General features: G+C 32.1%; 2 protein-coding genes across 2 annotated transcripts in view; one reads left to right on the top strand and one right to left on the bottom strand.

Annotated features, from left to right (window-relative positions):
* The window catches only part of LOC118202627 (uncharacterized), a 393,249-nt gene that overhangs the window by 72,952 nt on the left and 305,304 nt on the right, over positions 1-14,993 (top strand). The gene's annotated exons all lie outside the window — the stretch shown is intronic.
* On the bottom strand, positions 99-11,371 carry LOC146996800 (uncharacterized). Its single transcript, XM_085819672.1, has 3 exons — positions 11,058-11,371; positions 10,159-10,357; positions 99-190 (listed from the first exon to the last, which is right to left on the bottom strand). Exons 1-3 carry the CDS (start codon positions 11,211-11,213, stop codon positions 99-101), a joined length of 447 nt encoding a protein of 148 aa, XP_085675798.1. The 5' UTR covers positions 11,214-11,371.

Consider the following 14,993-nt stretch of genomic DNA (forward strand, 5'->3'; position numbering starts at 1 on the left):
AATATTTTTGTATAAAAGGCTAACCATCGTGACGACGACTGACTACTTAAAATCTGGTAGATTGCTTTTTCTTCTAGGTTTTCAGAAGTTATTATTGACTATGCTGTTATTTCTGACAATTTGCGGATATTGCCACTCCATGTAGCGTAAGCTTGCTTGGGGTAAACTGTTAACACGATTTTATTCAAAACTGTTGAAATAAAAATTGTTTATACTATTAGATTATGCTATACTTATGGATTGTTACCCTTGTAGATTATGTTATAATATCATCAATAAGAGACTTTCTAGCGATATGTATTATTCACATATCTGTAGCCGTATTTTTGTTTGGCGCTATGATACAGTTTTTGATATACGTATAATTAAGTACGACCGAAAATTAGAATGGGTGTCATATTTTTATTATTTTAAAGTATTTTCTGTTAAGCAGAAACGGTAGCTTGCTGACCATTTACCTCAAAATGTTTGGAAAGTTACCAAAACTCAAAAGATAGCAATTTATCACTTGCTTTTAGCCCTAGGAAAAATTACCATTTAGCATAAGCATTTGTTATTAGAGTGGCTCATAAAAAAACTGAAAGAAAGGCACTTTTTATGAACCATTAACCGGTAACACTTTTGTAGAACTCATTTTTGTGTTTTTCCCATGATAGACGTCGCCGTTAGTAAATTGAATTAATTCCTCTAAAATGTCAGGTATTTTGAACCTTGCATGATTTATTTTAAGGAAGAAGTTAAGTCACACGCAGTTACAGCTGTCTAGCCTTACTGCAGAGTATGTCTGGAAACTGATTCATGGTTTCTTAGCTATTTTATGTTGTTTAAAGCAAAAGAATAGTAATTGCAAATAGTAAAATTAAGACAAGTATATGCACCAATATATAGTCATGTTTTATTGCAGCTTTCATGCATTTTATTCTCAACCGTCGTATTTGTTGTTCATATGAGACACTGATTTAAAATGAGTCCTGTATAAATTCAATTATCTAATATATATTTATTATACTTTTTTCAAGAATCCAAATCTGTCTAGGGAATAACAGTCTAAACGTAAAAAAAAAAAAAAAAAAAAAAAATATTTACGCAACTGCAGTTACTACAATCATTGCGACGAAATGTAATTCTTGTGCCGCTGTTTACAATTGTTTCAAGGCGATTTTATTTGCATGCATGTATAAATCAGTGAAGTGGTAATAACACTATGTCACCCACTTTGTACAATCAAGGACATAAGTAATGTAATTTCGTAAAAGATGTGATATGAATGATTTGTTTAACGCCAGATTAGGAACATATCAAATGGAAATCATAATATTATATAAAAAGGTTAATTTAGTGCAATATTCAATTATTATATTGACCTCTTGGGTCCAGCAGAAAAATAACGTTCTAATGACTGATCCCTATAGCGAATTGGATTTAGAATATTCTCATCAGTTGAAAATTATTTTATACTGGTCATTATAAAGGCATTATTGCTATAACTATCGGTCATGGTAACGAACGTCGTCTGGTTTAGTTATGATAAACATTCGAAGACTATCTATCTAAGGAGGTGAGTGCTTTCTCGAAGCACATTTAAATGGAAACTGATTCATACTTAAGTTACGCGTAATGAAAAATAATGAAACCCCTTTTAAGAAACACTTTCGCTCTCTAGGAACCCGAGAGTGTAAATTATTACTGTTCTCCGATTTGAATCATTAGGCCACATCCATCTGTGATACCACAGATTTTCGCCAGGGGCCGAGCGATAAAGTCGCCGAACACTGGTAGTTTGACTTGTATTGAAATTTCGCTGAAACGCTTGGCTGCATGGGAGATTTGCGGTTTTTTACTGTTTAACATGGACTAGAGCCAGTTTCTTTTAAGAAGTCTTCTACGAAGGGCACATCTCCCCATAGGTAGTAGCCCTCGAGTTGTTTTGCTTCAATCACATAACCTAACCTAACCTATACTAGCACACAACATAATCATAATGTTGCTATCACTAGCGAGAAATGGCGCTTTTAGCAAGCAAATGTTTTCTGCAATAGGGTTCGTTTTTGAAAGCGATATTTTGAACGGACATTGAAGGAGACACTGCAAACATATTTGAAGAAGTTTCAGCCATTTTAGCTAAATCATCTGTAATTTAATTAAGTTATTATTCAGAGAAGTACAGATATTTTCCTGAGTAATAATTTAATTATATAATTTTCTGCTCATTATATATATATGTATGTATAGGGAATAAAAAGGTTGTTTTTCTTTCAAATGGTTTTGTTAAATTACAGAGAGTTTTTGTTTATGATGTCTTTGTTTAAATATTAGGCAGTTAGAACTTTAAACGGTAATTTTGAAAAGATAGAAACTACCGTACTGCTGTGCTATGTTCTTTATCGCATTCACAGTGACTTAATACCAGCTCATATAACACTTCCGGTATTGCAGTTATGAACGTGATACGTCTGAAGTCGAGTACATAAGGAAGACGGTATACTAGGTAGTACTAAGTAGACGGTGTAATTGAGTATTAAGTGATCCATATTTGTCTACGGTTATGTAGTTCACTTTTGAATGTGCTGGTTTCTGGATATAAACAAGATTGATACTTCGGCTTGCATTAATCCTCTGTAAGCCTATTTTTATATTGCTTAAAAAATATACGATTTAAGTTTTGCAAACTTTAAAGTTCTGATGTGAACTTATTATTATTAATGCACACTTTAAAAATATTTGAGTGTTAGTAAACGGTTTGTAAATTTGAAGTTACAATAAAGTGCACACATACGTATATGCAACATAGTTTCCAATAGTTTCATTCGAACTTCTAAGTTATAAGGCATTTTCTTCCTCCTTTCCATTCGCCTTCGTGCTGTAGCAACACCTCCTTATAGAAGGAAGCCGGGACACTGGATTGTGACGTCACGCGTAGTCGTCTATGTCGAAACCCCGAGAGAGCAACGAAACAAAACAGGCTGCGCGCTAGTGCCGTACTTAACGTTGATTTCACTATTTGATATAGATACTTGGGTGGGATTTTATTCAGAGATTCAATTATATATAATGAATAATTTAATTACTTCAAAATTTAACACAATAAAATTTGACATAAATTTAAGAATTTTTTGTTTCTTATTTCTTGACTTTAATGAATTATACTTCCTTGTAGGTTTCACAGCAGCATTTAAAAAGTTAAAAATCAGCCATACTAACTCAAAAAAGGAATTTCTGACTTTTCCCTCATAATTTAATATTGCTTTATATTTTTCTAATATTTATGAAAAAAACCCAAATTATCTGCATACAAACTATTACTTATCATTTCATTTTTCTTCCAATCAGTAATTTGTCTTTAAAAGAAAATGGTATAAAAATGCACTAAATTTTGTCTATAATATGCTATGTGTCTTGCAAGTTTCAAATAAATTAGTATATCAGAGGTTTGCTTAGCAAATAATTCAATGTGCAATTTAAAATTATTGCTTAAATCTGTAGAACCAATAATATTAGTTATATATGTACTTAACTGTATTGTGTCAGTTATATAGCTGAACTTGAAAATAAAGATTCACAAGTGAAAAATAAAAAAAATTTATTTACAATTTTATGCAAGCAGTCAGCATAACAACACAACACCTAAGTTATAACATACAAATAAGTTAAAACCAGCTGATCTCTTTTTATCAATAAATTATTCAAACTTTCTTGTAAAAATTGAAGCAGAAATCTCATTAAGCATATTGCCATACTAAGAAATCTCATCAATTCTTATTTATTAACAGGTGTGAAAATTTCAAAACTGCTTCTATATTAATTGGGTCTCATCAGAAACAATAAGATGAGACTATGTGACCTTAATATTTAAATTTTGATACTGCAAGTTCAAGTTTCTATTCGTTAAATTTCAACCCATTTTGTCTGGCAATTACAAACACCGTTATTAACTTTTTACAACAGCCAATTAATAGTTTCAAAATGTATTACGATACTGCCATAATATGGATAAATATCGGGGAAACACTTGAGAAGACCGTCCATTACCATTTAAAACACTTCAGGTGCACAAATGATATTAAATTTTATACGATGGCTATTATTATTTATGAAGCATATAAAGATACATTCAACAGCAAATGGATGTCAGCATCACCAGTATATGTAAAAACATTTATTGATGTTGTGTAAAGGAAGTGATTATCAGTTAATGTTTCAAATATAGAAAATAATAAAAATGTTTTACCTATGCACCAGTATCCAATTTGAAAGTATCTGGTCACTACATGCAACACAATTTTGTTGTAATTTTTCCAAGCTAAAATCGTGATCTTCTAAGTTACTCGCTATCAGGCTTGTTTAATTTAAGCAAAGAATATATCAAAATGATTTGTCCAGAAAGCCACCAGTCTTAATTATGGGACACCGGTAATTTCAAAATGCACATGAAAATCACAGGTTTGTGAAATGAGTGCTCCTAATCAGAGACACCCTTTATTCAGCCAATTCCCAGAATAATAGTAGGAGTTATTACAAACCTGTTATTTTGTCGCCATGCTGAAACACATAACTGTTATCTTGATAAAGTAATTTATCATATGGTAACATGAAAATTATACTCAAATGATATAAGTAATGGCCACTTAAAGACACAACATAGACCCTTTTTTACACAACAACAAATTAAAGACAAGGAAATGAATTTTTCAATATTTTTAAGTGTAAAACAGTCAGTACATGCCCATATAAAAAATATAAATTATAATGACCCATTCTCAGTATAAAAGCAGCAGTTACCATAAACTTGCCATCTTGTAAGCATGCTGAAACACAACTTTTATCATGAGAAAGCATTTTACAGTATGTTAACACCAAATGATAACCACTTACTAAACATTAAGTGGTAGCCATTTAAATACAACCCAGATACCATTTTATGCAGCAAACACTCAACAGCACGAAAATGAATTTTTCAATATTATCATCTTTCAAGTGCTCTGAATATAAAACAGTCAGTGCATGTCCATATGAACAAAATTATAATGACCCATTCCCAGTATAATAGCAGCAGCTATTATAAACATACAATTTTCTAATCATGCTGGAAACATATAACTGTTACCTCGATAAAACATTTTACCATATGTTAACACAAAAATTATATCAAAATGATAAGAGTAGTGGCCACTTAAAACATAACCCACACACATTTTTATGCGATGACAAATTAAAGGCAAGGAAATTCCTTCTTCAATATTTCAAGTCATAGAGTGGATATATATATAAATATATTTATATACGTTTGGTGTGGCCGATTGCAACCAAAATACGAGGTGCACATATACATGTTATAGCAGTCCTATATACAAAATTTCAACGTTCTGAGGCTACTCGTTTTTGAGTTATGTGAGATATGTACGTACGCACGAACGTACGTACATACGTTCGTACAGAAGCCACGAAAAATTCTCTTCAGAATTAATTTTAGTTTAAGTTTTTTTAAGCAGTTTTATAATTTTTTTGAAGGAAAAGAGTATTTTATTCTGTCCTTACGTACAGATATGGTGCAAAAACATCGTTAAATTGCATTCGATAGCGGTCAAAATGGATATTTTCGGTGAAATATGCTGCCTGAAACTTTTCGCGATTACAATACTTCCTTTTTACTTCGTACAAGGAAGTAAAAAGGACATGCCTTCTTCAATATTTCAAGTCATCTAAATATAAAACAGTCAGTATCTGTCCATATCAACAAAAGTATAATGACCCATTACCAGTATAACAGTGGCAGTTATTATATACATATCATTTTGTACCCATGCTGAAACATATCACTTTTATCAGGAGAAAGCATTTTACCATATGTCAACACCAAACTTATACCCAAATGATAAAAGTAGTGGCCGCACTAAAACACAAACCGAGATACTTTTTTACGCGATGACAAATTAAAAAAAGAACATGCCTTCTTCAATATTTCAAGTCATCTAAATATAAAACAGTCAGTATATGTTCATATCAACAAAATTATAATGACCCATTACCAGTATAACAGTGGCAGTTATTATATACATATCATTCGGTAAGCATGCTGAAACATATCACTTTTATCAGGAGAAAGCATTTTACCATATGTCAACACCAAACTTATACCCAAATGATAAAAGTAGTGGCCGCACTAAAACACAAACCGAGATACTTTTTTACGCGATGACAAATTAAAAAAAGAACATGCCTTCTTCAATATTTCAAGTCATCTAAATATAAAACAGTCAGTATATGTTCATATCAACAAAATTATAATGACCCATTACCAGTATAACAGTGGCAGTTATTATATACATATCATTCGGTAAGCATGCTGAAACATAACTTTTATCAGGAGAAAGCATTTTACCATATGTCAACAGCAAACTTATACCCAAATGATAAAAGTAGTGGCTGCGCTAAAACACAAACCGAGACACCTTTTTACGCAATGACAATTTAAAGGCAAGGAAATGCCTTCTTCAATATTTCAAGTCATCTGAATGTTAAACAGTCAGTATCTGTCCATATTAACAAAAGTATAATGACCCATTACCAGTATAACAGTGGCAGTTATTATATACATATCATTTTTTACCCATGCTGAAACATATCACTTTTATCAGGAGAAAGCATTTTACCATATGTCAACACCAAACTTATACCCAAATGATAAAAGTAGTGGCCGCACTAAAACACAAACCGAGATACTTTTTTACGCGATGACAAATTAAAAAAAGAACATGCCTTCTTCAATATTTCAAGTCATCTAAATATAAAACAGTCAGTATATGTTCATATCAACAAAATTATAATGACCCATTACCAGTATAACAGTGGCAGTTATTATATACATATCATTCGGTAAGCATGCTGAAACATAACTTTTATCAGGAGAAAGCATTTTACCATATGTCAACAGCAAACTTATACCCAAATGATAAAAGTAGTGGCTGCGCTAAAACACAAACCGAGACACCTTTTTACGCAATGACAATTTAAAGGCAAGGAAATGCCTTCTTCAATATTTCAAGTCATCTGAATGTAAAACAGTCAATATCTGTCCATATCAACAAAAGTATAATGACCCATTACCAGTATAACAGTGGCTTTGATAAAGTATTTTATCATGTTAACACCAAAATTATACCCAAATGATAAAAGTAGTGGCCACATAAAAACATAACGCAGACACTTTTTTACACAACAAATTAAGGGCAAGGAAATGAATTTTTCAATATTTCAAGTCAATTATAATGATAAAGAATCTTACCATATGTTAACACTAATTTGATATCCACATTAATAATAAGGACCACTTAAAATACAACCCAGACACTTATTTACATAGATGCATAGAAATGAATTTTTCGTTACTATTACTTTTCAAGTGTTCTCAAGGTTAAACAGACAGCATACATGAGTAGAAAAAAAAAATAATAAGGAATTCACAATAATGTGTAACAGTAACTGTTAGATGCGAAAATATTTTTTCAACAGAAATAAATCTGAACTAACATCACTAGGCTTTGCAATTAATTTTTTGTGTCTTGTTACATGCATTAAAGTTACTAAACTTACTAGTCTATGAAATACAGCATCATTTGAATTAAAACCTACATTTTTTAAATGTTTAATTGCTAAACACCCATTATATTTTTATTTATGCTTTAAAGTTTTCAATTTGCGCTCTTTTGCAATGCTTTTCTGGTTTAGTGTATCATTCTTTAATTTGCAATAATTATTTAAAAATGTGTTCGTTGAAGACCAAAGAATCTGCTTTAACACTTTCTGTGACTCATGAGCTTTAGGGCAATCATCTAGATTTAAAAAAATGTCATTTTCTATCAGTATGTCTAGAGTTAAGTTACATGCTATATCCCTCTGATTTGCAGAAAATAAAAATTCATTCTCAAATTCTTCAGATACAAGTTTTTGAATAACAACATAATTATATATTACTGAATTTAGTACATCAGGATGAGGATATAGAAGTCCTATATCAAATCTTTTTATCCAAGACTGTCCTTCATTTTCTACAATTAATTCTTTATCAATAGTTGGATTGCCTTTACAAATATCACAGCTTAATAGTTTCACAACTTTATAACTACAGTAACCAGCTATATACATTAAAATTGGTATGTCATTTTGAACATTTTGTATATCTTCATTTGTAATAATTATTCTTCCTGAGAAAGTGCATCCAATATTTTCCTTCTCCAGAGATTCAATACACAGGTTTTTACAATTTAGATAAATAGGAATTCCTCCATACTTTGATGATTTAATAACAGTTGGCAGAAGACTTTGTAATCTTAATTTTGCTTCAGTTTCATATACTTGCCTTATAGAAATATTATGTTGTGAACCAGCCAGCTGTCTATATTTTCCGAATCTATTCTCTAGGAGATCTGTCTGAACTTTTCCTGGTAAAAAGTAAGTAAATTTTAGCTCTTCAATGCAATACCTTGCCATTTCGAGCAACGAATAGCTAGTATGTGTTAATGCAAAATGTGTTTCCTTAGTTAGTCCACCACTAGAACAGCCTAAAAGTTTCCACTGATCTAACCACTCAAGTAACTTATTTAAATAAATATATCTAACATCATCATTTTGCACAGTTAACGGCTTTTGATACTCATTCATCTTATGGTGTCCTTTAAAGATACTTTTGACATTGACTATTGACCACCATGTAGATATAATTTTAATAAATTCAGCTGTTGTTTCGTAATTTAAAATACTATTTTCTTTACCAATAACCATTATTGCCTCTGCAAGACGACTGTCAAATATTTGTAATGCTAGCTTGACATTTTGTCTTTCCAAATTGGTTGGATACAGAGCTTTCAGAGTCAAACCATAACTATATTTTACAATTCTGCCTGCCTCTAATGAATGGAGACTTTTTATGCATGCAAATGCCGCTGTTTCGACCTTGGAAAAATTTTCAAAATTTGGATAAAATAAACATTGCCCAGAAGTTTTTTGATTTATCCAGTTGTTCCTGACACACTTCAAGATGTGCACTGAGTCAATAACAAAAAATAGTGGCCGAGATAAGTCTGCAGGGTTTTTATACACAATACTAATTTTTGGAGGCATACAAAATAATGACATGGCTTTTTTATTTATTGAATTATTGTCAGAGACAACTGCCACAATTCTATAACCTATATTTTCTAAACCAATTATAATTTTCTTAAGATATTGATACAGATCCTCAGCATTTAATGATTGCTGTTGTTACTGGTAATATATGTGCCACATCCTTGAAAGGTGATAATAAGCTATGTATCATAAAAACATAAGCACTTGTAGCAGCTTTTTCACAGTTGTAGGCCATGCCACACAAATTTCCTCCTTTAAAATCGAAACATGAATTTAAATGCACTTCATCCATCATAATAATTACAGTTTTATCATTTTCTTCTAAATCCTTGCATCTTTGTTTAACATATCCTAAAAAGTCATCATTAAATTGCTCAGTAATAGGATTAAGAGAAAACATTGAACAAATTCTACGAATAGTACGTGGATGGGGAATAGAAATGTAACCTGAATGTCGTAAAAACTTGTATGCATGCGGTGAGATCGAGTTTAACAAACTGCAAAAAATAAGTAAATCTGGAGTATATCGATACTTCTCTTTCTTTACATTTAGTTTATTTACTTGCTCTGAAAGGAAGTTCAGTTCAGTTTCTTTTTCAGGTAACACTCTTTTCAATTCTGAAAGCATATCATCCACAATTTGTATAGAATTCTTAATATATTCTTCATTTTGTAAGTTATGAGACAGACTTTCAACTTCCTTTAGTACTTCTAGAAACATATTTACATTACTAATTTTTAGAGGGAAAACAAATTTACCAATAGATTTTATAGCGATGTTTTTAATATAAACACATACTGTTAAATCCTCATTTATTACTACCGATTTCTGAATTTCTGGAGCTGGGTCACTTAAAATATCAAGTAACATAGTTGAATTTTCAGTATGTACAGTTGTCCAAAATGTTTCTAAAATCTGATGTTCTAGGCAATTATTGAATTCAATTAAACTTTCAAATGATCGTTCATTATCATACCGTTCTTTCATTTTCAAACTTTCTTCTATCGCTTTCTCCAGGTATTTCTCTTCTAAACGAGCTTTCTTCTTTTCTGGTGACATTCTCGATACAGAATTTGATGACATGTAGGATGGGCCATCAGGGAACTGAGAAGGTATGCATCCTTTTTTCAAACGTGGCCTAGAAATTGGGGCTTTAATTAACTTCGCTGATTTCTCATCATACATTTCGATTTCTCGTATTATATCATTTGATCGAAAATGTAATTCACATACCTATAAAAGAAAATATTCAAAAATCAACTTCTTGTGAGTACAAAAGTTAGATGCATGTTAATATTTAGTAACAGAAGTCAATAAGCTCTATGATTTAAATAAATAATTTGATACACAAATACGAATTAAAAAACCAGTAATATCATTTCAATTACGTGTATAATTTAAGTAATTTGTAAAATCTGGAATGCTCATCATAATGATTACAGCTTTATTTACATTTAAAGAAAATTATATATTTGAGATAATTGTTTACAACAAACACTGGTTACCAAATACAAATAATTACCTTGAATACATCATACCAAACTTTCATATATCATTACAAAAATTTTAAAATGAAACCTATTATGATTACTTAGTAGTTCCTTGTCATATAAATTATGATAAATTTGGAATAACTACAGAATCTGCCTGCACAGTATACTAGAAAGCATTTACAAATTATTGGCATTTATGTAACTACTAAATTTAGAATTATTCCTGTTATATGGAACTTTATTTCATTCATAAAACTTTGAAGGAAAATATTTTTTTGAAATGATTAAAACAGGCAAGATTAAAATCTTTCAAACATAAAACTTCTTACCCACAGATCAAAATCTAATATCGTAAGCATAAACATCACATACCTATCAATAAAAGTAATAAAAAAATGTAAAGATACAAAACATAAAAAATGCAGTAAAATTGAACTTACTCTGGTATGTTTAGTAGGTTGAAAGCCATCTTTACTTCGTAGACTCCTTATCCATTTCATCCGGAGTTCAGTCTCATTTGGAAACTTGAATACAGCCACTTTTGGTCCGTTTTTATAATTACCACGACATGTGGCTACAGCACATTTATGAGGCATCGTATGAAATTATAAAAGCACGAGACAATATATAAAAAAAAGCACGAGACAATATAAAAACTCTGTCGCTAACGCAAATAACCGCTCCACGTTCGTCGCTCTTGGCTCAACTACGGGGCTTTGATTTTGTTTGAAGGAGCGAGGTGAGTCAGAGACGACTACCTGTGACGTCAGAGCTTCCCCTCGCTTCAGTGTCCCGGCTTCCTTCTATAAGGAGGTGTTGGCTGTAGCTGTAGCTGTAGCACACTCGCCGCGTATTCGAGAGGTTCAAATTCGAGTCTTAGCGAGGGCGTTGCTCATTTTTCCCGTCTCCTCCTTCAAAATAACCTAATGACTTTACACTAGCCCCCGAACTAAAATGTGGTGGACAATACTCCGTCACCACCAGGAGTTGACGATTGGTCTCCTAATCCCCAGTCGCCCTTTAAAGGTGAGAGTGTATACGATATTTTCTGCCTCCTTCCAGCATCTCTTCATGGTGTGACGGTAGCACACTCGGCGTTTATTCGAGAGATCTGAGTTCGAGTTTGGCGAGAGCATTGCACATCTTTCACGTATTCTTCTTCAAAATAGCCCAATGACTACAATATCTTAAGAATTTTTTACTTCCTTTTCTAAATCATATTATTAGAATTCAGTTATCTAATACCAACCAGATTTTGGCGGTTGGGTCCCCTAATCTCCAGTCGTCCTTTAAAAGGGGGGTATATAAGGAATTATCTCCTCCTTTCCATGCGTTCGTGATGTAATGGTAGCGCGTTCTAGAGGTCGAGATCCGAGTCACGGGTGGGCATTTCTCATTTTTTATGCCTCCTCCTTGAAAATAGCCTAATCACTCTACAAAGTAGATGAATGTTACATTTGAAAGATTTATTTTATGAGGACCATAACGACCTGCCACTGTGCAACGCGTCTTTCCTTATCTGAAGCGATAAATTTTCAAAGGTTTATTTATAGTAGTATTATATTATATTAATATGCAAAATAGGTTTATTTTTCGATTTCACTTTTCGTACGTACTCTTTTACTTCGTTTGAGTATTTCGTGATTCTTTGATAGGAAATTTCTTTTAATGCATTTGTACGAATTGGATGCCATATATAGGTAATTCTTCATCATTTTCAGGCAAACCATATAATGAAAAACTGAGTAATGGTTTTAATCCTTTTAATGTTCGGCACGCGTTTGAATCTGAAAATAAGTTCTTCTGTCCCCTTGAAAAATATGTTTCTATTTAATTTATTTAGAAAATTATGTTTATTGTAAGCTAATATATTTATGAAAAATAAACAAGTGCATACATTTATATATTCACACATAAAACAATATATAATTTTTAATGTCTATGTTGTTATTGTTTTTTAAAAATAATATTTTTGAAAAGATGCTCCTTCTTGATATTTCTTCTTTTTTGAAAAGATGCTTCTTGAAAAAGCAACGCATAAGTCATCACGTAAATTTAAGCGATTTCTGGCTTTTATTCTTATGTGCAATAGTGATTAGAATCCCGTTTCTCACACGTAAGTGGTGACAAATGATAAAAGTATGTGATGCACTGCTGATTTTACCAGTTGAGATAAAGTTCTGTGTACACCAGTATTATTCGGATTCCAGTTGAGCACTTGCATTAACATATTTCAATAAGGTCGTCTTGTATTAAAATGTTGTCTCCCATCGAATTAGAGCCAAATAGAAATGATTGTCCCTGGTATGGTCTTTAGTCATTGATTAGTGTTATTAAATTAAAGAAAGTGAGAACTTTTTTCTGCGTCAACTCACCTCGTCAACGTTCGTTCTCAGAGTATGCGATGTGAACGTTTGTTTCTATTATTTTCTTATCATACTGCATGCAAGTGCGATGCACTGACTCAAATGATGAGAGAGCAAGGGAATAGTCTCAAACCAAAATTTATATAACGAAAAAGACAACAAGAATAAAATGGGATTGCTTTTTCTAAAGAACGGGTGGCTGCTTTACATTGCGCAGAGTAAAAAGATTCGAATGATTGCAATTTTCCTAAATCAGAATTCACTAACCAGGAACAAAAATTAATTTCGCAGCTACAAAGGAATATGAAGGGAAAAAATTCAGTTTTTGTAAAGGAACGAGAAAAAATATCGCAAACTAAATATAAATGAGCGGCTCTCCATTCGTAGCACATTGTTATTAAAATAGCATAGGATTTGAAGTGACGGAAAAATTGCTAATATATTGTATTCGTCTCATCGGTTTTTGCCACTGAAAGAGAGAAGGACAAAACTTAGCAAGGATAAGCCCTGCCTTAAGAATCAGCCCTAAGAAGGAGAGAAAAACAGAATGCGTGTTTTGTTTTAAACGTGGGTTTTACACAATTTTGGTTTAAAGTGTCACGTTTCATGTTTCGCCTATTGTGAATATTTTTAAGTGCCTTTTTGCTAATCTGCTATTTTAAACTTCTTCCTACTCTTACTTCAGGGTCCAATTGGAGACGCTTGGAAAGCTTTTCTATGCCCCAATTTATTATAAATAAGTTTTCAGACGATAACGTCGCTAGTTTTTTGCAGGCTAAGCGATAGTTTCAATTGCACATTTAAGTGGCAATACAATAATATAGGGTTTTCTGTTTCCCATACGCAATAGGTTTTAATGAAGTTTCATAGTGAAATAAGAACTTTTCAGATTTTTGATAAAGTAATACTGAATATTATTTCAGGTTTTATTCGCAACTAATTATACTTTATATTTCGTAGAAACCAAACAGGAGTTTTATGATTATATATAACATACCGGATTCCATACAAGGCATAATCTCATAACACACGTAGTGTTATCATATACAATGTACGTAATTCTATACAATCTGTAGCCCACCAGCGGCCGAGCGGTATAGTCGCTGAACACTGGTAGTTCGGTCCGAGGTTCGAATCCCGCGAACGGACTGGCTGCATGGTCGTTTTCGTGGTTTCCCCATGTGTAACGTGTATACGAGCCAGTTTCCCTTAGAAAGTCCTCCACGAAGGCATTCCTCCCCTTAGGCAGATAGCTCTCGAGGCTTTGCCATAATCACTCACACACAAAACACGTTATACAATATGTGTTATATATTGTACTAGAAATACGTTTTATTAATTGCAGTATTCTATTTTATTTTGTATAAATCAGTTATATTATCAAAAATAAAATAAAAGTTTTCAACTAGAGAAATACGTTTATTGCCTTCATATCACTCACTCTATTAAGGAAAAAACGTAAACTAATTATTTTACGTTTTACCGAATGGCAACATTCTGCGAAGTAGTTATGCGCGGAGCACATTATGATCCTTTTCATATGTGTATGTATATATATATATATAGAGAGAGAGAGATTAGTAGTATTGAGGGTTAGAGAAAGAAGGAACAGTAATCGATGTTTTGTTATCTTTACGAACGATTTCTTAAGTTGCAACAGCTTTATCATATTAATTATTATTACAATAAGGATATGTTTATCTACTGATATTATTAACAGTACTTAGGGAGCCATCTCTTTTATAATTCACTATGTATAGACAAAGGGCGTAGCCGCTGCTCATTCATTGAAAGGGTTACGCCTCAACTACCAATTTAATAAATTTCCTGTTTCGATAAAGCGTAGCCACAGTACACTCTTAATACTATTAGTATAGCTTCCTGCTGGTATGCGCACATCTTATACATATGTTTTAGCTGTGTATGGAGTATACAAAGGCTTCTTAAATTGGACTCTTTCAGTTTCTGAAGTACATAGTTTGTGATGAAAAAGTGTTTTTCTGTCTGGCG

This window comes from Stegodyphus dumicola, chromosome 6, assembly GCF_044657685.1.
Source record: "Stegodyphus dumicola isolate Sdum_Otavi_A_Nest chromosome 6, ASM4465768v1".
Classification (NCBI taxonomy): domain Eukaryota; kingdom Metazoa; phylum Arthropoda; class Arachnida; order Araneae; family Eresidae; genus Stegodyphus; species Stegodyphus dumicola.

What these genes read in the sequence shown, in the direction of transcription:
- LOC146996800 (XM_085819672.1), bottom strand. Translation starts at nt 11,213, where the DNA reads ATGCCTCATAAATGTGCTGTAGCCACATGTCGTGGTAATTATAAAAAC. An exon ending in AACCTACTAAACATACCAGA is followed by an intron (nt 10,358 to 11,057) that starts GTAAGTTCAATT and finishes TTTCTTTTATAG; the next exon opens with GTATGTGAATTACATTTTCG. An exon ending in ACCAGAAAAGAAGAAAGCTC is followed by an intron (nt 191 to 10,158) that starts GTTTAGAAGAGA and finishes TTATTTCAACAG; the next exon opens with TTTTGAATAAAATCGTGTTA.